The sequence below is a fragment of the Heloderma suspectum genome, chromosome 1 (genome assembly GCF_057233095.1).
Source record: "Heloderma suspectum isolate Gila_16-S chromosome 1, 16-S_ref, whole genome shotgun sequence".
NCBI classification, from domain to species: domain Eukaryota; kingdom Metazoa; phylum Chordata; class Lepidosauria; order Squamata; family Helodermatidae; genus Heloderma; species Heloderma suspectum.
Window position 1 is genome coordinate 377,201,737 of NC_139458.1, and position 26,485 is coordinate 377,228,221.

General features: G+C 41.6%; 1 protein-coding gene across 1 annotated transcript in view; it reads right to left on the minus strand.

Moving 5' to 3' along the window:
• Nucleotides 1-26,122, minus strand: part of LOC146359889 (microtubule cross-linking factor 3-like) — a 42,865-nt gene extending 16,743 nt beyond the window's left edge. Inside the window, exons 1-7 of the mRNA XM_084832379.1 lie at nt 25,859-26,122; nt 25,385-25,628; nt 23,970-24,194; nt 22,068-22,226; nt 7,230-7,301; nt 5,160-6,335; nt 1,661-1,833 (exon numbers count right to left, since the gene is read on the minus strand). Coding sequence (XP_084688505.1) covers nt 1,661-1,833; nt 5,160-6,335; nt 7,230-7,301; nt 22,068-22,226; nt 23,970-24,194; nt 25,385-25,519 — 1,940 coding nt within the window. The 5' untranslated portion in view covers nt 25,520-25,628; nt 25,859-26,122. The remainder of the gene's footprint in view (nt 1-1,660; nt 1,834-5,159; nt 6,336-7,229; nt 7,302-22,067; nt 22,227-23,969; nt 24,195-25,384; nt 25,629-25,858) is intronic.
• Nucleotides 26,123-26,485: the final 363 nt, after the last annotated feature.

Sequence of the window (26,485 nt, forward strand, 5' to 3'; positions counted from 1 at the left end):
CTGTTTTCACTGATACTGGCTGCAGTGTCCTGCATCAGTTATTTCTGTGCATATCAGTGCCATAGCCATGTTCTGAATTAAGGCTAATGTGCTGCCACCACATAGATCTTACAGTTGTGGTAAATGTCAACAAAGACTTATAGATGCAACCCAATCTTTTTTCAATATCTAATTCTGCGCAATTGTTTAAGAAGCACGTTACATTTGCTCCACATTTTCCTCCACAAGTCCATGATACAATCCCAAACCCCAAAGATACAAATCTACCCTTCACACACACAAAATCAAGATTAGAGATGTGAAGGCCCAACGACCACCCCCCGCTCCTTTTTTCCAGTGGAAAAATGGAAATTTGGGAGGACACTGAGGGAAAAAAACCCTCCTAAGAGAAAAACTCCCATTTTCTCTTTTGGAATGAATAAACTGCTTTTTAAGGCAAGGTTCTACTCACTCAAAATGTGTAGTATTAAGATTTTTATGTACATCTGTATTAGAGAATGATAATGTATACCGTAGACATATACAGTACTCAAATCCAATATGAATTTCTGAAGCTAGGGGCTGCTGCTGTTATCTTCATGAAATGGGCATGAAGGGCCTTCATTGCTTGTGAATTGCTGCTTGCCTTCATCTAGGGGCTTTTAATCTAATTTGGAGTATGCTGCATTTGCTGTCATTTTGACATTGTCCTTTCCCTTGTGGTCAGCCTTTTCACCTATCCTATTGAAGGACTATGAAACAAACACTCTGCTACAAACTAAAGCATTTATACTTTGAGTAAGCTCCACTAAACAGAGTGAGTTTTACATTTGAGTAAATATACATAGATCGGTCTCTAAAGTTCAGATACATGTTATACAGTGCTAAACACTAAATTATAAACAATGCATTTATGTTGTTAAAGCAGTAAAATAAGTTGTTCTTCCCCTGATCTACACCCAACCAATCAGAGTTGCAGTAAAAGTTCTGGGCCAAATGAAGAATGGCTAGAGGCAGAGGTGAGATATGGACAGGCTTACGGAATACAAAAGAATATCTGATAAATTATGAGCTGACAGAGGAGGTGCAGACTTACATAGTTTTTATATTTCACCACAGCTTTGGTCAATAAAGGCCAGACCTCCATCATTATTCATACTATTCTGACATTTGCCCCTGACATTTCATATGACATTTCATACTATGATATCATCACACCCTAAGCTAACTCTCCCTTTGCTACAAAGATGTTAAGCCATTCAATGTGCCAGAGGACTGATCCTGGATGTGGATCTCTGTACATTTGTCAACTGTCAGGAGCTGAAGTCAAGCAAGCTCCATGAAGAATTATTTTTAAATTCACAGTGCCTGTTCTGAACAACTCCACTATCTCTTGTGAATACAAGCATAGAGATGAGATGCTAGAGACAATGATAGACAGACAGACAGAAAGACAGACAGACAGACGTATATATATTGCACAACACAAACTCCAGTGGGCTTTAGTTCATAATATAAGCATTCTGGGAGTGTGGAGGGACATGCAACATTTCTACTACTCTTGATTTTGCTTCAAGTTCAGTAAAAAGAAGCTATTAGAACAAAATTTTCAGCTTCATTTTTATCCCAAAATTACTGAAAACGAATGTAAAAAAATAAATTCTGCTTGTTGCATACTTACCTACATTTTTGATGGGCAAAATTCTGATTCAACTGTGGAGGCTTTTTGTTTTTGCTTCTTTTCTGATCTGTATTTTGACATTTAAAGATTGGTTTCCTTTCGCTCAAATGAGTAGTCTTCAGTGTTTTTACAGCAGTGATTACTACAGAAACTATAGCTCTTGCACTTCTTATCTTGGGAGGATGGACAAAATAAAACCAACTGAAAATACTACAATGAATGGTAAAATGATGAAAACAGTCTACAGTACAAAGAACAATGTGAAAAGGAAGACAAGTTTAAATATTGTTGTGTAAGAAAGGGATGAAAATAATACAAGGATGAGAATAAGTAAAATGATAGGCTGGAACATCTGGGAAGGTAAATACAAAAACAAGATAATGCTAAATTAATGAAACAGCAACATTAGCTTTTCAAGAGAAAAAAAATCCACATATGGAGCCTTGTCTTGCGAAGACTCTGTACGTCAGGTTTGATTAGTGGATTAGGTTCTCAAAGAAGTCGTAATGTTGTTACTCCTTTTGTCTTAGAAACAAATGCTCACTAATGGATATATAGAAGTTCACTTTTAAACTAGCTATATTTCCTTGGGTTTAAAATAACTCCTAACTTGTAATAAGAAGATGCCTTTTTGGTTTTGCCAGCTTGTGCGATTTAATTTTGCTCATTGTTTTCATCCATTTAATTTTCAGTAGCTACACAGCATTATATTCAGAATACCCATGATTTAATGACAGAGGAAATATTTTTAAAACCTCTCCGTTAAACATGCAACTGTGAGCTGATTCAAATTGGCAGCTGGAAACCGGTAGGCCTGAACTGGCAACCTCCCACCATATATATGATGTCATATATGACCTGAGGTGTATGTGTCCATAAATATGAACTTGCCTAGGCACAATTTCCATGATCCTTCTACCATTTTTGAGGGGGAAAGGCTGTGAAAATGGGGCATCTATGCATTTTCCTCACCTCAAAAATTATATTGACCCACCACACATAAGGTGCCCTAATTTTTAAAAACAATCTTCAGCCTCACTGGGAAACAATGCATGCAGCTTAACATAACTGAAGTAGAAAGTGACTACAATGGGTCATTAATACGGAATACTTTCACCACACTCCACAGAACCCTAAGCACCACAGAAGGCCGCCTGTATGCTGATGCATGGAGATGCAGAGCTGGGTCTCTAGTGCACCCGCATCTAGCGACAGTACTGCTTACTGCATCCTTCTCTGACCTGGTGCCTTCCAGATGTGTTGGACTGCAACTCCCAGCACCCCCCAGTTAGCATGGCTGGCTAGGGATGCTGGGAGTTGTAGTCCAACACAGCTGGAGGACACCAGGTTGGAGAAGGCTGTGTTACTGGATACGGATGTCTCTCCTTTCCTACCCACAGCAGGCTGATCCATCTGGAGAAACCTTTTTCAGGATGCATTGCTGGCCACTGGCAGGCAAATATCTGTGAAGGAACAAGGCTTTTTCTCTCTTCCCACTGCCAAGAATAAGAAACTTCAGCTGCAAGGATGGCTCCACAGCAGATTATATTCACAGCAGGGAACAGAATTAAGAATGTTGATAGAAACTGGTCTTACCAAAAAAAAATCCCCACATCAAACAAACTCTACTAAGTGATGCTTATAGGCATATCAGGTTAGTAGAAGGCTGTTGTTCATTTGGTTCTGTTCAAGTATCTGAGAGCACCTTATAAAGTAATGTTGCAAGATGTCTCTCGTTGTGACTCCTTTGAATACCATGCATGCAAGGAAGTTACAGAAGAACATCCCCACTGGGTCAGGCCAATATGTTTTGAAAATCCCACAAACACATTAAGGCAACAGCCCTCTCCAGCTATTTGTCCCCAGCTTTTGGTACTCTGAGGTATACTGCCTCTAAACATGGAAGTTCAACTTGCCTATCACAGCAGAGAACCGCTGATAGACCTACCCTCCATAAATTTGTATAATCCTTTTTTAAAAGCAATATAAGCCATTGTCACATCTTCTGGCAGAAATATCTATGAGTTAAGTATGTGCTGTGTGAAGACATTCTTCCTTTAGATTGTTCTGAGGTGCCTGCTATTTAATTTCACTGGATTCCCCCATCAGCTAAGGCTAGGAACTTGGAATAGTTTCAGATCACAAGATTGTCTTGCAGCAAGTTGTATTTTTAAAGAGTGGGAAGAATTGTTTTAGAACTGCCCTAGAATGTCCTGATTAACCATTCAGTAACCATCTTGCATGTGCCTTCATACCATACAGTTCTGTATAATCAGATCTTTTTAATCTGAACTTATAATTATCCAGACATTGCATCTATACCCTCAAGTCAGTTTTTATATATACTGCATTGTTATTTTCTGCTACTGTTTTTGTGTTTTAATGTTTATGGTGTAAATTGAAAGAATGCTTTTAATTGTTAATTTTTTCCATTGTTTATTTTTGTTGTTAGCCACCTTGAACTCCTAAGAGAAAAGGCAAGGTATACATGTTTTAAAATCAATCCATCGATCAATAAAATATGAGGCTATACTTCGGTTATTTATCTTGCATACAATCATTTCTGCAATCTTATTTATTTGATTTTATCATGCAGGGCTCTCAACCTCTAGTTGGTATCTCCTGTTTTAACAGGGGCCATACTTTGACTTCAACGAGAGCTGAAAAAGCAGCAGTAGTGGAACAGCCCACTGATTCACTCCCCCAGGATAAACTTTTGGCTGAGCCATCTGCTTATTATGTACCTTTGTTACTCACTAGTTGCCTATTCCTATGCTAAACATTATGCACATGCTTTATTTATTTTTTGTTTAGGTTTGAAGTGCTGTTTTCCTGCCTGTTCCTATGCTAAACATTATGCAAATAATTTTATTTATTTATTTACTTACTTATTTACTTATTTATTTATTTTCTTAACAGTTTTTTAATCGTTGTTTTCCTTTATGCAGTGGTGTTTTGCTTCTGTGCTGGCTCCAATTGCAGAGGGCCCTCAGGCAAGACCTCTTCAGTGGTCCCTTGTCATTGTAGGTCCAGCTCCTCCTGCTGTCAGCTGCTGCTGTTGCTTCTTCCCACCACCACCGCATGCTCGTTTGCCAGGAGGAGAGCTAGCAGGTAAGCAATCAAGTAGGCACTGGCATGTGCCATCATTTGCCCCCTCTGGGCCAGAGGGAAAGATAAGGCAAGCAAGCCGGTGGTAAAGATGAAAATGAGTAGCAGCAGCAGGGGCCTCTTGGTAATGGGCCCACTGCAGAGGTGTGGGCCTTGGTAAGTGCCCAATCATGCCAACTCCAGAAACCACCTCTGTGTAGCCCTAAGAACCTAATATTAGAATTAGGTTGCAAACTACAATCTGGAAGATTTTACATGAAGCCACAGAAATTTAAAAGATGTGCTCTTCATATTGTATAAGAATTTTAAGAACATGTAGATCAAATATCCACGCCACATTGTGGGCTGACATTTTTTTTTTACCTATATGGCTTAGTAAGTAAAAATCTACCTGACTCACTGACAAAGGTTCATCTGTACTTCGATCCTCTGAAGATTTTGGAACTTCTAGTCTGTCAATAAAGGCCTGGAGCTCTTTCCTAAATGCCTTCATCTGGGCATTTATCCGATAAAGAAGTTCGTGCTCCCGTATCCTACTGCCATCATCTTCATCATCCATAAGTCCAAACAGGTCTCCATTTGCTACGTAAATTCTTGCCTCTGTTATTATGGTGCTCGTGTCTGAAATCAGGCGATCTATCGTCTTGGCCAGGCGTTCTGCTTCGCAGCGGATGTCCTTCATTTGTTGCCGGTCTGTAAAGCTTTTTTGCCACGCTCCTGGTGTCGGATAGAAGGACCTAGTGGGAGTCAAGCAACGAATGTTACGAACCTCCTCGGAGTCACTTTCCCCACCAATGGGCCCTTCTCTTTTGCGGTGTGGAGGACGGGAATCATCATCACTTTCTTTTTTCCCTGCATCGCTTTCAGCATCGCTATCTCTGGGGCTGCCTCGGATCCCCAGATGAGAGGCCAGATCATAGCGCTGCATGTTGGACATCAGGACTCTGTTCTCATACTGGAGTTGCATGACTTTACCACTGAGTTCATTGATTTGCATGCGGGCAGCTTTGAGTTCTTCTTGCAGCGCTTCCGTCTTGACACTGTCATGATGCCTTGAGCTGTCATGAGCCCCGGTCTTGTATTTATATTTGTTCAGCTCTGCAGTGATGCGCTTGTTTTGTTCCTCTACATCAGCCAAGTTTCTTCTCAACAGTTCGGTTTCGTCTTCAACTAGCTGCAGATGTTGTCGTAATTCCGATAGAGATTCATTCTGCTCCCCCATGAGGGGGTTGGTTGCCCCGGAAAAATCATCTCCTCTTAAGTCATCAAGCTCTGCTTTCAGCCCTCTGTTTTCTACTTCCAGTTCTACTATTTTCCTTCCCAAAATATTGGCTTCTTCCTCTACTAACCTCAGACGAAGCTTGAGTTCTGCTTCTCTCGTGGTAGGTGGGCCTCCAGCTTCTCCTTTTGGTAAGGGACTGTCTAGATCACCATAAAATGACCTATACTTTTGCAGGTCATGTTCAAATCTGTCCTTTTCCTTGTCTATTTTGGCCAGCTTTTTCCTCATCAGGGCAGCCTCTTCTTTCACAAACTGTAACTGGCATTTCAGATCTTCATTGTCTTCCTTTATACAAGGAAAGAACATTTAACAGTTATTTTCCATGTAAATAAGGACACCATTTGGCAATTCAACAGAAGAAATAACCAAAATGTAGAATAATGGCCCCAGTGAGAGTATTTCCATTTATTTCAGTGGAGGAAAGATTTCATTTAATCCATATTCCAAATGCGAAAATTTTGTGCAGTACTGTAAAAGCAAAATCTGCCACTAAATCTACAGAAAATTCAGGATCAGACACACTATAAATATTACTATGTGTCCTGAATCATGATACCCCAAAGCCTACTCAGCAGAATTCAGCAAAGTAAACAAACAAACAAGGCCTTGTGCTCAGTTCTACCAAGAGCCATTTCACACATTACACAGAAGCAAAGCTGAGTTTTCCACTGACTATACAATCAGCCTATCACAACTCCTTGTTGGGTACCTGTATGATACACATACTTCTTTGTTACATTTACACAATGTTTTAACTGTAAGGGTTCACCTAAAAATATGTAATGTTTGAAGTGGCCCTGCATTTGGCCATTAGGAACAGTTGAGATTCTGACTCCTGGTATTATCAATAAAAAGGGAATTAATATTATAGAAATATGATCTGTGACATCTATTCAAGATAGTATAGTAATGGATCTATTTTGATCTATGTAACAGCCATTTAAGAGTAGTCCAGGCATTACATTTTAGGAGTAAAGGTGCTAGGAACTCCTCTATAATTAACCAGCAAATATGGATTTATAGCATTTATAGTAAACAAGTGCCTGAAAAATAGCATTCATTTTCCCACTGTTGCCTAAGAAAAGCCTTGCACTCATGGATCTTTACACTCCATATCCAACAATGGCCACAGGGTTTACTGGACTGTACCACGGGATAGACGGAAGTATTTGAGCTCACTTCAGTAGGTGTCTGCTGTGACTTTTTTTCTGATTTCTGCAGGTCTTTGCTTCCTCTTCTTTTCAGGGACTGCTATCAAAGGAAGTTCAGATGTAGTAAATATTTTACTAAATGTGTATGCAATGCAAATCTATTAAACCACATTCAAAACACATTAAGCTTTTCCAGCTGTTTCTTCATAGTATTTGTTGCTCTACAATCCAGATACATTTACCTTGGAATAATACCAGGATAATGTTATATAAGTCATGTAAAATATTGTTTTATTATTGTTTTTTATATACCACATATAGGAACACTTTGAATATTAAAAATATTTCACATATGGGCAAAAAATCCTGCAAAAACACCTAGAGCCTAGTAATGTATTCAGTCTAATTGCAAAATTGTTATTTATCACTTTACTAGTGAAATCCTAATTGGATTTCACTAATAAAGTGATAAGTAACTGAACCATGACCAAAGAGAAGCGAAGTAATTGTCCAGATTTGTATTTCATTTACCAAAATTTCAAACTAGTATTGAAATCAAAGGATGCATTATTTTTCTCCTGCAATAGAGCTGTTTTGAATCACTCGTTACAGATCTATATGAAATGCTTACATTTTTAAAGGGCTCCAGTCCAAATGCATTCAAATCCTTTCCCACCATACCTTTGCAAATATGATTTTGAATACACGGTGGACCATGTGCCTCAATTCTAGACCTTTCCTTTGGGATTCGCGTGCCAATTTATACAGAAATATATTTGGTCTTAAAGCGCTGCTGAGTGATTTTCAAGGCCTAATTTGGAAAGCCTCAAGGGGAATAAGTTGTATAGTATGAAAGACCTCCTCCCACCACCTCCACACAGTTCCCACCCACCCCCCTTAAGAGCCCTCATCTTTCAGGCTTGGAGCACAGATACAGTGTCAATCCATTCCATTTTTAAGATGTATCTGCATTAGCCTTTCACTTGGCCACAAAGCTGGCAAGACTGATTCCAGACTCAGCATCATCTGTGCAGTCTGCATCCAAGGTGAAAAGGCGAGAATGGATACTGATAGGACTGGTGTAATGAAGACTAGCAAGCCTGCCAGGAATCAATGATGGGATCTATAGCTTCCTTTGACAACACAGCTTTGCAGATTTCATGTTATGATATGGATCACCCAAAAACCTTCCAAAATGTCAGGTTCAGATGCAAGCAAGTCTCTTTCCAAAATGAATTATGCAGAACACCACACCCCATGTGTCCCCATATGGTGGGACCGAATGTAGTCCCACTGGGACTATGGGAATATAGCCCCCCATATCTCTCTATCTCTCTATCTATCTCATAAACAGAAGGAACTTCAGTACTTGGAAGGAGTGTTGCACTCCCAGAAGGGGTAACCTCCATGAAGGGAAGAGGTCCTTCTGTGAGCGCAGCTCTCCTTCCACGAATGGAAGCTGCTTCCATTCATGGAGCAACTATTTTAGATCCCACCCATTATCTAGATGTGAATTAGATAAACTAGAAGTTTACTCAACTGCTCATTTTACCAGAGAGTCACTTTGATGACACAATGGTATCCGTCCTCGCTTTTGAAAGAGGAAGGGCAGAGCTGGAGAGGGAAGGAGTAGCCTTCCCCTCACCATGTGTTGTGATCCTCCCTGAAAATCTAACCCCCCAATATATGGCAATAAAGCTTAGCAAAACCTTCTACTGGGGGGAAGACGGACAGCAAGAGATGAGTAGGGGACAAAGACCCCCAGATATGTGTTTACTGTCTTGCTTAAAGGTTAAATCATCTGGGCTGAAGGTCCTTCTGAGTTAGATCCTGGCTGTGTGTGGTAGTAGGGTATGGCTCACCTTGATTTTTGTGTACCTCCCTGTCCTGCATTATTGCGCATGGAGAGGTGGCACTAAGTGTAGGACTTCTGAGTCTGCTCAGTTTTTATTGTACCTTCTTTGTGTTTATATGTATGTGTTGTGGAGAAAGTCAGAAGCCCCCACCATATAGATAACCAGAAACTGTAGAGCAGAGACAAGGAGAAAGCTATTCTTCTACCCCTGTGTCTCTACCACCTCTTCCTCTTTCTCTTTCCAAGCTTCCTTTGTCTCCTCTACATATATCAGTCCTTGGTCCATCCATTGCCTCTCCCTGATTCCCAACCCCAACCTCCCTGCTCCTTGCTTCCAGACTTCTTTCCTTCTAATATTCCTTGCCTATACCTCCTCTACTCCACTGAACACCCCTACACCATCCACCCAGCATTTTGAACCCATCCCCCTAAACAGAATCTTGCATCACTTTATTTAATAATGAATGTAATTGTTGGAAGTAATGATGATTGATGAATGAGTTAATTAATTTAAAGCTAACTGATTAAAGCTGGGAGCAGGATCCCAGTGAGAACTGAGAAATTGGGAGTGACCCCTGATTTGCCCGTGGCTTACTTTTGGATTCTTCTGCCAACCTAGCAGTTCGAAAACAAGAAATTGCAAGTAGATAAATAGGTACCGCCTTGGCGGGAAAGGTAACAGCATTCCGTGCACCTCGGTGTTCAGTCATGCCGGCCACATGACCACGGAAGCGTCTTCGGACAGCGCTGGCTCTTTGGCTTAGAAACGGGGATGAGCACTGCACCCTAGAGTCGGACACGACTGGTTGGGGACACCTTTACCTTTTACCTTACTTTTGGATTAGGGCTAACCCTAATCCATGTTTAGGGTTGTGTGTGAAAGGGCCCATGCAGAAATATCTAAAAGCCACCATTTTAGCATTTTTTCACATCTGTTCCCAGCCATTGCAAATACTTTGTAACTGAAGATGATCTATTGATTTGGGATGATCTGGGGGGTGGGGTACAAATTAATTGAAGAATTTGGGGTTTTTTAGAGTAATTTACATGGGAAATTAATTGGCTAGTTTTGCCTTCTATGAAATTTAAATAAATCTTAGTAATTATTTATCAATTTGCATATATGCTGGAGAAGACTCTTACGAGTCCCCTGGACTGCAAGGAGGTCAAATCAGTCCATCCTAAAGGAAATCAACCCTGAGTGCTCATTGGAAGGACAGATACTGAAGCTGAAGCTCAAATATTTTGGCCACCTAATGCGAAGAGAAAACTCTCTGGAAAAGACCCTGATGCTGGGAAAGACTGAAGGCAAAAGGAGAAGGGGACGACAGAGGATGAGATGGCTAGATAGCATCAGTGATGCAATGAATATGAACTTGAGCACACTCCGGGAGAGAGCGCAGGACAGGAAGGCCTGGCGTGCTATGGTCCATGGGGTCACGAAGAGTCAGACACGACTGAACAACAACAATATATATATATATATATATATATATATATATATGCAGTAGCATATGGAAATTTTATGTTGATTTATGCCCTGTAGGCCTGTGCTCACAATCTTTTAAGTGCCTGGTTGCCAGGCCTGAAAGTAGAGATAAGGGATGTATCTCAGTTAGTACAAAGCACTCATGGTCTCAAGCTCTACCTGAATTTCAAGCTGCAGCAATGGATCCAAGACCATCCTGAACTTCCAATCCTATGTAACCAGACGCTGAATCTAAATAACTTAGCTTTTGAAAGACACCAAATCTTAGCAGGTCTGGTCTCATTGTGACTGGGACTGATATTTTGTGAAGGAGAGGTTAATTAATGTTATTTAATTTTTTTTCCAGTCCTGGAGAAACTGGATAGGATTGCATTAATGTTATGCTTTGTTTTGAAGTTTGTAACCATTTCAGCCAAAATTGTTCTAAGCATTCAATATGAAATAGGAACTGAAATCCCGTAAGTGAACAAAAAGCAAATTGATCTACTATGGTCTGGGATTTGTTTGTTTATTTGTTGCTGGACTTATAGGCCAATCTTCAGCAAATGCTCTCAGAATAGCTTATAATATAACAGTACCACAACAATTTTTTAAAAATCACAAAGACCTTAAAGCAAAACAGAGGAGAACAGAAAATAAAATATTAGCATATGACCTCAAACACATTAAAATAAAAATTATTTCACCCACTGCCAAAAAGAGAACAAAGACAGCACCAGGTGGACCTCTCTGCAGAGGGAATTCATAAGATGGGATGCCACAACATAAAAGTCCTGTCTCCTGTCATCACCCTCCTCACTTCAGAGAGTGGCCAAACCCAGAGTAAAGCTTCTGAGGCTGATCTTAACACCTGGGCAGGTAAGATCAGCCTCAGAGTGGTCCTACAAGTAGGAATTTATAGGTCAAGACCAGCACTTTAGATGAGTCTGGCAAGATTCCATATGCCTGCTCCCAGGTAGTAACTGTGCTGCTGCATTTTGCAGTAACGGTAGCTTCCAAACAGTCTTCAAAGGCAGTCCCATGTACAGTGCATTATAGTAATCTAAACAAGACGTTACTAGTGTCTAGTTAATTGTGGCCAAATATGAAACATTTTGCTTCACTGCAGGCAAGAAGTAGACAAGATGACTTTTAGTTACCGCTATTCCCTACAGTTCTAGACGTACAGTTGAGAAATGCTGTGTTCCTGTTTTACCAGTATGCTCTACAGCTTTTTGAGTGCTGAGGGCCAGTGCTCTGTGAAAAACATTTCATAACAAATTAATATTGTCTCTTGTCTGTTTGATATGTAGGTTTGTGAAAAGCAACCCATTTTTCTTCCTTTGAATCTCAAGCAGAAGTTAAAGGCACTTTGGGTATGAGATGTACTAATATTTGAATAGAAACAGCTAGCATTCATATACCACCTTTCATTATCTTCTAAAAAAATTGAATGCACAAATTTCAAGTTGCCTTTTAGTATCATATTGCTGCTGAACGCACAGAGCAACACAAGTAGCCAATCCACAACTCAGTTTAGCCACAGTATTTGCATTTAAGTGGACTTAGCAATGGTCTTCGTTTTTATCCGGTTCACACATCATCAACAACCCACAGTTAACAAACTGTGGGTTGTTGAAAATGCAGTAGGAGTGAGTGGCCTGCTTGTTCCTACCCGCCTGCCCATCCCTGCAGCAATAACAACCCAGGGAGTCTGGATTGTTTATCACAATGGGAGCGCACAGAGCGGGAGGGATGAGCACATACGCTCGCTCCTACTGCTTTTTCAGCAACTCGCAGTTTGTTAACAGTGGGTTGATGCCAATGTACAAATCAGGTCTTACAAACATCTTGGGCAAAGGAAATGGTAGACATCTTCATCTTTGCCAGGAAATGACCCATAGTTGTCCATATAGCAGTCCACACTGCAAATGTGGAAAGGGGCAGATCAGCATTCTGGATGATAGCTCAGTCAAAAATTCAGCTGGCAACCACTGGTGCTGTCTTCTAGAATAGGGTGGACCTCCTCCTGATATTCATCAGCCTCACCAGCTCTGCTCTTTGTCTATTTAATGTACATTTTGACTGAGTAAAAACCTGTCAGGAACTGCTGACTGCTGTCCCATCGGGAGAGCTGCATTACTGCCGCTTCTCAGTGATAAACCTTCTGAACTGACTCCAACCCATTCAGGCTGGCCATTGGATCTTTCTTGGCAGGAAGGAATATGCAGCTTCCTTTTGTAGCTGAGTCTTGCTGGATCAACGTTATCTTCCTGAACTCTGGTGTATTCCTGTATCCTTTGACTGGGCTTTAGTCCTGCCTCCTGGTGAAGACCAACATACATACATACACCTTCCTATCCAGTGCAAAGCTAAACATATCCTTTGTGTTATTACGTCACATCATTTACGTTATTATCAGGTTGACATCAATCTGGCTACATCACTCCTTTTCCCTCCTCTTGAGCTGCATGTTCCCAGGCTGCATTAATCACTCTGATATTATGAACAAAATGGTGGTTAACCCATGTAAAAAAAACATGTTGGGGGAGGGCCTAATCTGCATTAAGTGTTCTTGGAAACCTCCTCCTCAAACCCTGCATTTTCCGAATGAAAATAAACTGTCTTCTGAAGACATGATATTTAGATTTATGAAAATCCACCCCTTCCCACAATATCAAGACCTACTTTCCAACTGAACAGACACTTAGATACTCATATATTTTAATATTTTTAATGCAGAAAGAGGCTCTGATATGTTGTCACTGTTACAATCATTCCACTAAATCAAATTATCATGAATTCAAACTGCTGGTATCTATTCAAATTAAAGGCATAGTCAAACCTCTAACATGATATGTTTCTAGTAATTATGTTTCCAGGACAGTCACTATCAATCATGCTTTAAAGTAATGTAAGTCTCCCTTTATTACAGACAACCAGAACAGTACAGGTACACAACAAATATCTCCTAAGCATAATGGTCAGTCAAGTGAAACCTCAAACAAGTAAGTTATTGGATATAGCTTTCAACTAAAATTATATTTCAAGATTCTTTATCTGACAAATGTGGTGAATTTAGTATTTCATTTCAATACAAGATGGCAGGGCTGAACAACTCCTTACATTTTAAGAACTAGTTAAGACATTAGTAAATTGTTCTATCTAGACCTGTCTAAGCAAACACGGTGATACAGCAGCACAGAGAAGTAACATCTAACCTCAGAAAATCACAAATATAGCCACCATTTTCCAAAGCTGATTCATGTGAATGGACAGACGAGTAATCTATCCCTTGTGTGGATGCAAATTGTCACTGGGAAAACAGTAGCTGTCTCTGTGGATACATTTAGTCAGCCCTTACTTCCCTCATGTGGTTCCTTATATATCAGGAAGAATCAGCCAAGATGCAAAGCAATGGCATAGGTCTAACTACACACACACACCTTGCATTGCCATACCAGACTAGTAAGATCTACAGAAGTTTCCATTCTGGGTTCTTGATCAAATCAATAATCCTGACTTCACAGAGGAAACTGAATTTCAAAGTCTAAGGGACTTCACAGATGATCACGCTATAGTGCAAAAGATGTGTGGTTGGTCCTAATTTTTTGTGTAAGATCTATGTGTGTCTCAATAAGGATGCACTTTTGTTTTACAGATAGCTCACATTGCTAAACGTAATCTGCAATGTATGTTTTCTGTGAAAATACTATTTATTTCCCAGGTAGTTCTGCCATGGCTACATGGAATGTAGTTGCAAAAATGATAATGATGAATTGGAGAACTGACTCTCCCTGTGCTCATGCCAGGTTGTGGCCCTAAATCTAGCCCTCAGCCTGCAAAGAAAGGACTTGGACAGAAGCTAAGCCAGCTAGCATCATATCAACCTGTAGAAAATCCACTTGTCAGTTTCACAAGCAAGTATGTATACCCAGAGGACATCAAGCCTGGAGATTTTAGTTAGGCTGTTACTGGTTACAGGTAAAACTGACCAAAACATTATATGCTTAATTAACATTAAGCTCCTTTATGAGCCCCTTCTTTGAATCTGGGGAGTTCCCTGTTGTGCACTAGATCTAGCCTCATTAAATGGGGGGAACTGCAGCCTGGCTATCCCTTGCAGCTAGTTGAAGGGGTGGGAAGCATTGCTGTGTCTTACATTGACCAGTACTGAAACACATGATAGCCTTTTCCTATGTGTATTACCTGGAGCAGGTGATTTAGAACTACTCATCATCTTTTAATCTATACGAAACTTACATCTCTATACCTTACTTGAATAATTCCAGAGTATCTCTGCCATGAAAATGCTGCAAGGTCAAAAGCATGTTGAAATCAGACATTCCACCATACGGACTCCCTTGTGCCCCCCTAGCCCCATTCTATTGACAACTCTCCAGGCTTAGGTCTTTCCTTGATCGACTATCTAAGACAAGGATGTGGAACGTCCAGCCCATAGGCCTAATCTGGCTTGCAGAGCTTCTTTGGGTTTCTCCAGGGGACAGGGATTGGCCTCCAACCCCCAGAGGAATCCCCACTGTATCTCCAATCTGTGATAATGACAGCATTTACATTAGTAAGTGCTGCAGGGAGTCTGTGACACCAGGAACCTTTTGCACAGTAATTCCATCACTGTTACCTCACCCCTCATACATTCTGTTTGCAAAGTGCCCAATCAGGTGTCTGTGGGAAGCCCATAAGCAGGACATGAGTACCTAGCACGTTTCCACTCATGTTCCCCAGCAACTGGTATTCAGACGCATGCTACCTCCAATATTGGAGGTAATATATAGGCATATACTAAGATAGCCAGTTCTAACTAATATATATTTCCAACTGCTTTACTAATTATTATTATTATTATTAGCTGTACAAGCCAAAATAACAGAGCAACTATTAATAATTTGGAGTATTTATAGTCCCTTTCCAGGATACATTTGGATACTACATTTTAATCTATACAAAACATACTCTACCCCCTACTTGAATAATTAACAATTTAACTATTATAGTAAGGCCTTACCTGCCACTTATTCTACTTCTGATCACAAAAGAAGAAAATGTCAAACCAACTACTTAGGTGTTAGGCCACCCAGAAACTCCCTCTAATGCCCTAGTCCTTGAAAGGAAGTCCCATTCAGTATTTCTGAGAAATATGTTGAGGGTTAAGATATTAATTAATGTATTGTCTGCTATTTGCCTTCCAAAACTTTGCCTGGTTTATGTTGCCAATACAGATATGGCATGCTTATTCCTCTGTAGGAAACTGCATAATAGCTCCTCCTAGAATGAAAACCTGGACCTATTCCATAGAAAATGTGCCAAAGCAATGTTCTCTAAAGTAGGTTACAGAATTCCACAGAAAGGTAAGTAATAAATCAAATCAAATCAGAATGTCAAAAAAAAACCACTAAAGCATTTTTGTTTTAAATTAACATTTATTATCCCTCAAAACAACAAACAAACAAAAATAGGCAAATCAGGAAAAACAGAAGAAGCACAGATATTCAAAATGGAGGCTGGCTTAATAGTCAGACACACACAAAAGAGCATCACAAACACTGGTGTTTAATGAACTGCACTGTTCAGTCCAGTGCTGACATTTAAAAGAGAGGATGATATTTAATTTCTGTAATCAAACTGAATTAATGACCAAGCGTTGGAGCCAGTGCAGCGTCATCTAGATCCATGCTGCTTCGGTGCAATTTGTGAAGCACAATGTGACTGAGCCATTTGAATCAGGCTTAAGATATGCAGTTGAGCACCTCATTATTAGTTTAGTTATACAAATAAGACCTTTAAATAGTTTCTGACCTGGTAGGCTGTGATAAGTAATAATTGCCTTCGGGGGACCAGGCTGGACTGTTACTAGCAGAAGTAAGTATGGGCAGGGCAGTAAAAATATTAATTGAGCTAGTAATATTTGTAGTCTTCCACAAGGCTGCACGACAAATGCATAACTGCATAATCAGAATGGCAGATTTCCAATATGTGCAGATGAAGATTCTGTCTAGTTACACCTGCTTAGCAGGTATGTTAATCACTGGACATTCACTGGGCAGCTAACCTTACAACAAGATCAGTATTCTATCAGAAAATAGCATCTAAACAAGGTAATTTTTAAAATCTTTGTTTACTTCATTTTAGAACCCAATGAGGCAATGATGGTGTTAATAAGAATGATGCCTTCAACACCAATGTGGCAAGAAAGGAACCCTTTCATCTGCAGGATCACCTGCAACCATGTCCCTTCTTATTTATTTATTTTCATTTATTTAGAACATTTCTAATCCACCCAGTAGCTAATGTTCTCTGGGCAGATTACAACCACAGCAGGATCTAAGAGCAGTAATGGAAGCATTCTACTAAAGCACAAAGTCAGATCCAATGTACACTTTGCATTTCTAAACCTTCCTGACAAGATATCCATGCCTGGATTCCTAAGGAAACACAACATGTTAGAAACATGCCTTATACTGAGTCAGCCATTGGTCCATCTAATCCATGCTGTCTACACTGACTGAGTGTGGCTCTCCAAGGTTTCAGACCGAGAACCTTCTGCAAGGGAAGCATGCATTCTGCCACTGGAGCTATCTCCTTTACTAATGTCTTACACACCTTCACTGTGTCCCTTCCAACCTGTGCACTGCAACCTGTTCACTATCGTCAACTTCATCTCATTAGTGTTGTCAGCAGTTAGTACCTTTCAGTGTAGACCTTTGCAAGTCTACACAGCCCAAATGTATTATATAAGGTATTATGGAAATAACTTTCGCTATTCTGTCCCAGAAACAAAACCTGACGATTCAGGCCTTCTTTTTTTTTTCTAAGGCACCTCTTGTACCAAGGCAAAACTCTGGTTTTAATTTTCAGTGTGAGTTGCAGTCCAAATATCATTTATCCCAATATCACCTCATCTTTCATATGCTCCCTATTACTATTGCTACAAAGAAAGGTACAAATAGATCTAGTGACTATTCGCCAGCTCTATACGGGGGAACGTAATATAAGGAGATAAGCAAGAAGAGCTCAACACTCCTCCACTTCAATGGCGTTCTCAAAATCCAACAACTGTGAGTTAATGAGCAATCATTAACTCAAACGCGTACCCTGGATTTTAGGAAAGCTGATTTTAATAAACTCAGAACAATGATCAGTAAGGTCCCATGGCAAGCAATGCTAGCGAGAAAAGGAGTCCAAGATGGGTGGGAACTTTTAAAAAAGGAAATTCTCAATGCACAATCACAAACAATTCCAACAAGAAGAAAAGGTGGAAGACAACAGAAGAAGCCAATGTGGCTTCACAAAAAGCTTAGGGATGACCTGAAAACAAAAAAGGACACATATAGGAAGTGGAAAGAAGGCCAAGTAACAAAGGAAGAGTACAGGCAGGTAGCACAGAATTGCAGGGATGGCGTCAGGAAGGCTAAAGCGGAGAACGAGGTGAGGTTAGCGAGGGATGCTAAAAACAACAAAAAGGCTTTCTTCAGCTACGTGCATAGTAAAAGGCAGAGGAAAGAAATGGTTGTTCAGCTATTAAATAAGGATGGCAAAATGATAACAGAGGACAAAGAAAAGGCAGAGGTGCTCAATTCCTATTTTGGCTCAGTCTTCTCCCAAAAGAGGGTCTATGACCCCCCTGGCAAAGGCGAAGTACAGGCTGAAGGGGCAGGATTGCAGCTTGAGATCGACAGGCATATGGTCAAGGAACACCTCATTACTTTGAATGAGTTCAAATCTCCAGGGCCAGATGAACTGCATCCTAGAGTCATAAAGGAACTGGCAGAAGAACTCTCAGAACCGCTGTCTATTCTCTTTGAGAAATCATGGAGGACAGGGGAAGTGCCAGATGACTGGAGGAGGGCTAACGTTGTCCCTATCTTCAAAAAGGGTAAAAAGGAGGAACCTGGGAACTACAGACCAGTCAGTCTGACATCAATCCCTGGGAAAATTCTGGAGCAGATCATAAAGCAATCCATCTGGAAGCACCTTGACAACAATGCCGTGATTACTCGAAGCCAACATGGATTTGTCAAAAACAAGTCCTGCCAGACAAATCTGATCTCATTTTTTGATCAAGTCACCTCCCTTGTAGACCGTGGGAATGCTGTAGACATCATATACCTCGACTTCAGCAAAGCTTTCGACAAAGTGCCCCATGATATCCTGATGAGCAAACTAGCTCGAAGTGGGCTAGATGAAACAACGATCCGGTGGATCCACAGTTGGCTACAGAATCGGACTCAAAGAGTGCTTATCAATGGGACCTTCTCAAGCTGGGGAGAGGTAACGAGTGGGGTACCGCAGGGCTCAGTCCTGGGCCCAGTGCTCTTCAACATTTTTATTAATGACTTGGAGGAGAAGGTGCAGGGAATGCTGATCAAATTTGCAGATGACACAAAATTGGGAGGGATAGCTAATACTTTGGAAGACAGAAACAAAATTCAAAGTGATCTGGATAGACTGGAGTGCTGGGCAGAAAACAACAGAATGGCATTTAATAGGGACAAATGCCAAGTTCTGCACCTAGGAAAAAGAAACCAAATGCACAGTTACAAGATGGGGGATACGTGGCTGAACCACACTACGAGCGAGAAGGATCTTGGAATTGTCGTCGATCACAAGCTGAATATGAGCCAACAGTGTGATGTGGCTGCAAAAAAGGCAAATGCTATTTTGGGCTGCATTCATAGAAGCATCGCTTCCAAATCCCGGGAAGTACTAGTTCCCCTCTACTCAGCACTGGTTAGGCCTCATCTGGAGTACTGTGTCCAGTTCTGGGCACCACACTTTAAGAAGGATGCAGACAAGCTGGAGAGGGTTCAAAGGAGGGCAACAAAGATGATCAGGGGACTGGAAACAAAGCCCTATGAAGAGAGACTGAAAGAACTGGGCATGTTTAGCCTTGAGAAGAGAAGACTGAGGGGAGATATGATAGCACTCTTCAAGTACTTGAAAGGTTGTCACAGAGAAGAAGGCCAGGATCTCTTCTTGATCATCCCAGAGTGCAGGACACGGAATAATGGGCTCAAGTTACAGGAAGCCAGATTCCGACTGAACATCAGGAAAAACTTCCTGAGTGTCAGAGCAATACGGCAATGGAACCAATTACCTGGGGAGGTGGTGGGCTCTCCCACACTGGAGGCCTTCAAGACGAGGCTGGACAGCCATTTGTCAGGGATGCTCTGACTTGGATTCCTGCATTGAGCAGGGGGTTGGACTCGATGGCCTTGTAGGCCCCTTCCAACCCTACTATTCTATGATTCTATGATTCTATAATCAAGAGAAGACTGAAGTCCCCTAAATCAAGATCCTGAATACTATGCATGATTTTATAGGTTTCAAAATGCATCATAAGCCTATCCATATAATAAGTATAGTGACTTTTCCTTTTTTTCAAAGCATCCCTTTATGTCTTGAGTAGTTCATTTCAAAAATTGTAGGAGCTGGACCTCTCTCTTATGCATTACCAAATGTAGATAAATGGCAACAACAGAACTGACAGCAGAAGAAACAGACCATCTTGTAGAATATATATCCTATGTGGGATTTTCAGAGCAAATGGTGAATTAAAATAGGTACAACCTAGCTGAAGGGTTAGCTGTAAAAAAAAGGGGGGAGGGAAATAGTGTCTGTCTCTAGATGTTGCTATACCATAGTCCAAGGGTGGAGAACCTGTGGTCCTCCAGATGTTGGTGAATAAAACTCCCATCATTCCAGACCATTGGGCATGCTGGCTGGAGCTGATAGATGCTAAGTCCAATAACATCTGGAGAGCCACAGATTCCCCACCCCAGCCATAACCAAAACTTTAAGAATGACAGAAAATAATACAAAATACAATTTTGTCATAACAGGAAAAAATAATGGAAGTCAACAGCAGTCATTTGTTTATGATCCATAGCAGAAGAGACAAGCTTCTATTCAAAGCCTGAATTTCATGAATTTACAGAGTGAAAGAACAAAAACTGATCTCTGGTAACCACATTAAATGTTATTCAGTAAAGCAGCCGCTACATGCAAAGCCAGACTGAAGCTGCTTCACGTTTCAAACACTGCAGACATTACATCTCAGATCAAACTAAATACAGTAAACCAACAACAGAATGAACAGGATGGAGTTCACTTACTGATGTCTTAAAAACAAAATGAAGAACTAGAACAAACTGGACATTCTAAAGAAGCAGGAGAGTAACTGCAAGGAATCAACCCTAGTTCTCCCATGCTTCTGCTATATGGTTGGTGGCAACACATTTATTGTGTATTGTTTTTATTATTTTGTTATTACGTAATCAAGAACATTTTGTTAATGGAATATATATATATACATACACACACACACAAATTCTCAGTGGCAGCATCCCATATATGGAACTCCCTGTCCCAAGAGCTTAGGTCATCTTCCTCTTAATCTGTTTCTGCTTTTGAAAATCTGTTTTAATGATTGGTTATTGCTTTTAGCGGGGGGGAATTAATATCATGCAAGCCACTTTGAGTTACTCCTCTTTTGGAGGGTAAAAGCAGGGTTTGGTTGTTTTTTTAAGTACATAAATAACAAATGCTCAAGTGGCTTGCATACCCAGAACTTGCATGTATAAACTCCACAAGTTCTTTCTCATTGGTCACACCAAAAGCATGGGAAGGGGAAACATGACTAATTTGTGCCTTTGTTTCCCTGCTTCTTTAGAATATTCAAAATATTCTATTTGTCATCTTGGTGCCTTGTTTAGGGCACAAGCAAATTTATTTGGTTGGATGGAAGGTAGATTCAGTTCATCTTCCTAACTTCAAAACAGAAGCATCAGTTACCTATAGAAATTGTGGATTCTTCTCTTACACAGCTTTTCAGATGCTGGACAACCAAGTATTTTAACTGGTTTGGTAAAGACCCCTGCCTCTGGATTACAGTAGGGTAAGATGATTCTTAATACTCTTCAGAGACTACTATGGCCCCAAAGCAGAGATGCACCATTAGATGTTGTAAATCAGTGGCAAAAATCCCCGTAGGTTAATGCAAATCCTTGGGTGCACCCAAAAGAGCATTCTGGATTATGGCCTATGATTTTATGTTTTCTAAACTCCATGAGAGTGCGGTTCGTTGAGCTAGCAGCATTGTTTGGCTTTAATTTTTCTTTAAAAAGTCATTCCTTGCTTCAAGAATTAGTGGTGCTCATTTCAAAAGCAGACATAAGGAACTCTTTTCAGAAAACAAATACGTTGCAGCAGAAAATCTCAAAACTTTTTGATTCTCCATGAAAACCAACAACACACACAAGAAGGCAAAAACAGAGTAAGAGCAAGGGTAATAAAGGTAGGGTCATCAGTGTCTTCTAGGAAATGTTTGGAGTTTCCCAAATTTGTATTTTTCCTTCCCAATCAGATTTAGGATCTTCATGTTTTAGTCTATCATTCTGTAAATCTTTGACATCCTCCTCCATTAAGCACACTGTGTGCCATTTCAACAATTATTAAATTCAGCAGGGTGGAATAAAAAGTAATAATAGCCCTCAGTTCCTCAAAAGTAAATAGTGAGCACTAACCTCTTTCATCTTGTCAAATTCATTTTGCAGAGCCTGTTTAGCAATCTCTACTTCTATGAGCTGCTGTCTTAATTTTTCATTTTCATCTTCTGTGGTGGTGCGTTTTTCTTCCACATTTTCCAATTCATGGTGAAGTCTCACTGAAACATCCTTTGCAACCTAAATGGAACAGTATTTTCAACTTTAAAACAAAACAAAAACATAGCAGTCTGACTTGAATCCAATTCCATTAAAAGTTGAATAAGTTATTTTCCCACTGATTTTTAAAAAGTGGGAGCATGACTGATGTTCACTTTGTTCATTCCAGCTTACTCCTGATGATTTCCAGACAGTGTGAATCTGGGCACTAGTGGTACCTCATAATTACATGACTGAGGTGGCACTTGTATCTGAAATGCCCAGGTCCTAGGCCAACTCTCTGACCATTAAACCCCTAGACACAATCCAGCCAAAAGCTGGACTTGAACTTGTCAGTCTTACCTTCATTTTTGTCAATGGAAAAAATCTCTTGGACATTAACAATATCTGGGACTGAACACTTAATTTGTTTAATCAATTAATACTTTACCAGATTAATCATGGGTACCAATTTTAATTGGTGAGGGCACATTTTTATTGGCAATTCTGAGAAGGGCACACATTTATCTTTTAAGTTGTTTTGATTCTGGTATACTACTGTAAAATGGAATACAAAGAAAATACTTAAGATGGCTTTTCCTTCTAAGAATGGGTGGTGGGTTCTGCTTATTAAATTGTAAGTTACCTTTTAAGAAAAATATGTTGTCAATATACACATTTGTCTCAAATGTAGAGGCTTTGTCACTATATATATTTATTTTAATGTTAGGTGCTATCCTATGCATGTTTAGACAGAAAAAAGTCCTACAACTCCCAGCATTTCCCAGCCAGCATGTCTAAACATGGATAGGATCGTACCCTTAATCTTGTTAATCAATAAATTACTTAAAAGGCAAGTGAATAATCAATGTGCAGCCTGATCCTATGCATGTTTACTCAGAAGTAAGTTCCACTGAGTTCAGTAGGGTTGCCTCTCTGTACGTGTGTACGTGTGCATACAATTTCAGCCTAGCATTCTTTGATCAACGGACAGCCTAATTTTTATTGCAATATCATGTTTCCTTTGAATATGATATAACCTATCCTGATAGATTTTTATCGTATCTTATCTTGAACTAAGTAAATCGACAACACAACAACTGATGTTTTTACCATTTTATAATGCCACAAGTATCGGATATCTCGATAAACTATTCACCATCTTTATGCAGACTTGGTAGATCCATTGTTAAATGTCAAGACTGTTGCACTGTTGTAAAACTGGAGGTTTCTAAAATCAAATTTCATCTCATTTTTGCACCAGGCAGCTACTAATATCCAGCTAGCAATTCAAACATTTGCACTCTGATAAATAAGCCATGTTTCAACAGCATTTACTTCCAAGTAAATACGTATGCATAGCATTGCACCTTTAAAGTCGCTTTCCCTAGTTACAACTCAATGGAAAAATAATTAGATGAAAGCAATCCGAAAATCCTTATTTACCAGAAAGCAGCAAGAGCAGTGTGTTATTCACTCAGTCTTATAAGAAATATAAATGTCTATGAAGTACTGATAATCATGTCAAGATATTTAGACACATGACAGCATCACTACAATATCTCTCATCACACTCACCCACCCACAACATAGACACAATGTTCTAAAGAAATTGCAACAAAACAGAGGATGAGAATGTCATATCATGTTAGAGGCCTACATCTTTTCCTCCTACATTATCATTAGTTTGCTATATTGGTATTCTCCTTCCGTATGTTTTCTAGCCTCACAATTCTTCCTCTCATCAGCCTCCCACCTCCTTGCCAATTTATGACTCTCCAGTACCTTCAAGTCCTGCTCCAAGCTACGCAAAAGTTCTCCATCAATCTCCCCAGTTTGGGCATAGCGGAGCCTCTTGCGCTCTGCCTTTCGAAGGCGATACTGGAGGATCCTGCAATTTTTGTTGGCCCTTTCCAATTCATGGCGCATTTCCTGTAGCTGGCAGGCATCCTCTTCAAAGAAGCTGTCCCTCATCTCATCCATCTCAGTCCTCAGCTCATCTATCTCATTCTGGCATCGAGTCAGAAGGAACAGGCAGAAATGCACCAAAGAAGGTTAGTTCACATAAGAAAAAGAAAATGGAGAATGAAAAAGAATGTTTCTCATGTGCTGACATGTATACCAGTAGGTAATCCATGATAAAATCACAGGCAGATGGTAGTTACTTAGTGTGAGCAGCAAAGGGAAGTACATGGTTTCCCCACTGGTTGTATGTGATACAATTTACCAGGCCTATATGGGGACACAACAAATGTATTGGGTCTTCCCCTTCTCATCACCACATAGTCATAGCTAGTCAACTGAATGATAGTATGCAACTCCTGAATGTTTTACCACTAACTGTAAAATGTATATTTACTTTTAAACCGATCTGGAACACAATCCTTTTACCTTGCAGATGAGACAAATTGCAGAGGGAAAGCATTATGATCTGAAAAGAGTAATTATTAAGTTGTTATATTAAGCATTCCCTTTAACAGGTTGGAATAAGACATGTACGGAAGGCACGTGTATATGCAGCAAAACAGTTTTGTTCTTCACGTGCAGACAAAAAGCAGGACCTTGCATTTCTACAGCGTATCAGTCGTGTTATGTTCTGTAGTGTCAGAAGCCAGAATGTGTATGTAAGCATGTGAGAAGCATGGACCGGGAGTGATCATTAGGCAAACCATATACAGCAACGTACATGCTTTTTTTTCTACCACAGAAGCAGTATCCGTGGGGAAACACTGTGTCTGAAATGGCCCTAACTAGTTCACTCCGACAGCTTTTTCCAGACAGCAAAATGTATCAGACGCATGTGCGCCTACATCTGACGTGGGGTACCGCAGGGGAAGAAAACAGAAGTTTCGCCTCTAGAAAATAGAACAGAATATTTCATTTGTTTACTTGTTTATTGAGCTACCTGTATTTCTCCACTGTCCCGTAGCCAAAGCTCTCTGGGCGGTTCGTTTTCTTTTTTGGTGAGGGGCTTCATCGACTCAGATTAGCCAAAAGAACAGGACCGAGGACTACTTTTTTCTTTTCTTAAATCGGAAAGACAGAGCAACGGCCCGGTCTACCTATCGCTCACTTTGCCTCCTGTGAGCTGGGTCCAATAACAGACCCCCTTTCCTCTTCCGGGAGAGAAGAAAGGCCCCCCCCCGCCCCTGGCTGGGCCACACCCGCTTTATCCCCCCCCCCCGCTTCCTCCCGCTCACCTTGAGGGTCTCGTTCTCCTCCCGCAGTTTCTCCATCTCTTCCTGCAGCGCCTGCTGCTGCTGGGGGCTCAGGCTCAAAGCGCCTTCGGGGCCTCCGGGGCGCCCATGGCCCTCTTCGGCCCCAGCCGGCGCCATTGGCGACGGGGTCGAGGTGGGGGCAGGCTGGGCCCGCGGGGCCGCTGAGGCACCGCCGTCGCCCTGGTTGCCGCCTTTGCTTTGCGTCGGGGCCGCCGCCAGCCCCTGCCTGAGATGGAACCGGATGAGCTCACTTTGCAGGCATCCTCCCGCCCAGGGGCCGCCGCCCCGCCGCCAGGGCCCGGCCCGGCCCTTCCCCGCACCGCAAGAAGATGGAGCAGCCGGGGCCGCCGCCGCCCGTCCTCTCCCCCACCCTCTTCGCAGGGCCTGTCGCCTTCACCTCCGCCCCAGCTCTCGGGCGGCGGCGAGAAAGCGCGCGCGAGAGCCCGCCCTTCCCACCTGCCGCCCGGGCCCGGGCGGCCGCGGCTGCTGGAGGGCTCTGCTAGAGGGCTCTCGGCGCCTTCGGGGGGCGCGTCTCGCCCCCGCTCCCGCTCTCCTCCGCGAGGCCGGCTGGGTTCCTGGCTGCCGGGCGGGGCTCGCTTCGGAGGCAGCAATCGCAGCGGCCTCTGTGGGGCGCGGGATGCGCCAGCAGCCTCAGCGGGGGCAGAATCCCTGAGGACGCTCTCGCCGCTGCCGCTGCCGCTGCCGGCTGCTGCCCGCTCTGGAGACAGATGAGGAGCGGCTGCGGCAGCGGCAGCGCCTCCGCTCGGCGGCCAGCTCGTGGCTGATGCTCTCTCCCAGGTGTGTCACGGAAACGCTCCAGGCCTGCCAGGGTCGTCCTCCTCCGATTTCCCGTTGGGCTGGTGGAAGAGGCACCGGCCGAAGCCCTGCATCCGAAAGGATTGCTCTCCCTTCCAAGCCACAGGCATCACCCGGGGGCTTGCCCTGAAATCCCTGCAGCGACAAGCGTGGCAACCACACGCTGGGCAAGCCAGGCTCTGATCTCACCAGCACACACCTCTCCTGTCCTGCCTCGGAAATTCGACGGAAGCCCTTGGCTTCCTTGGGTGTCTGATGGACAAATCG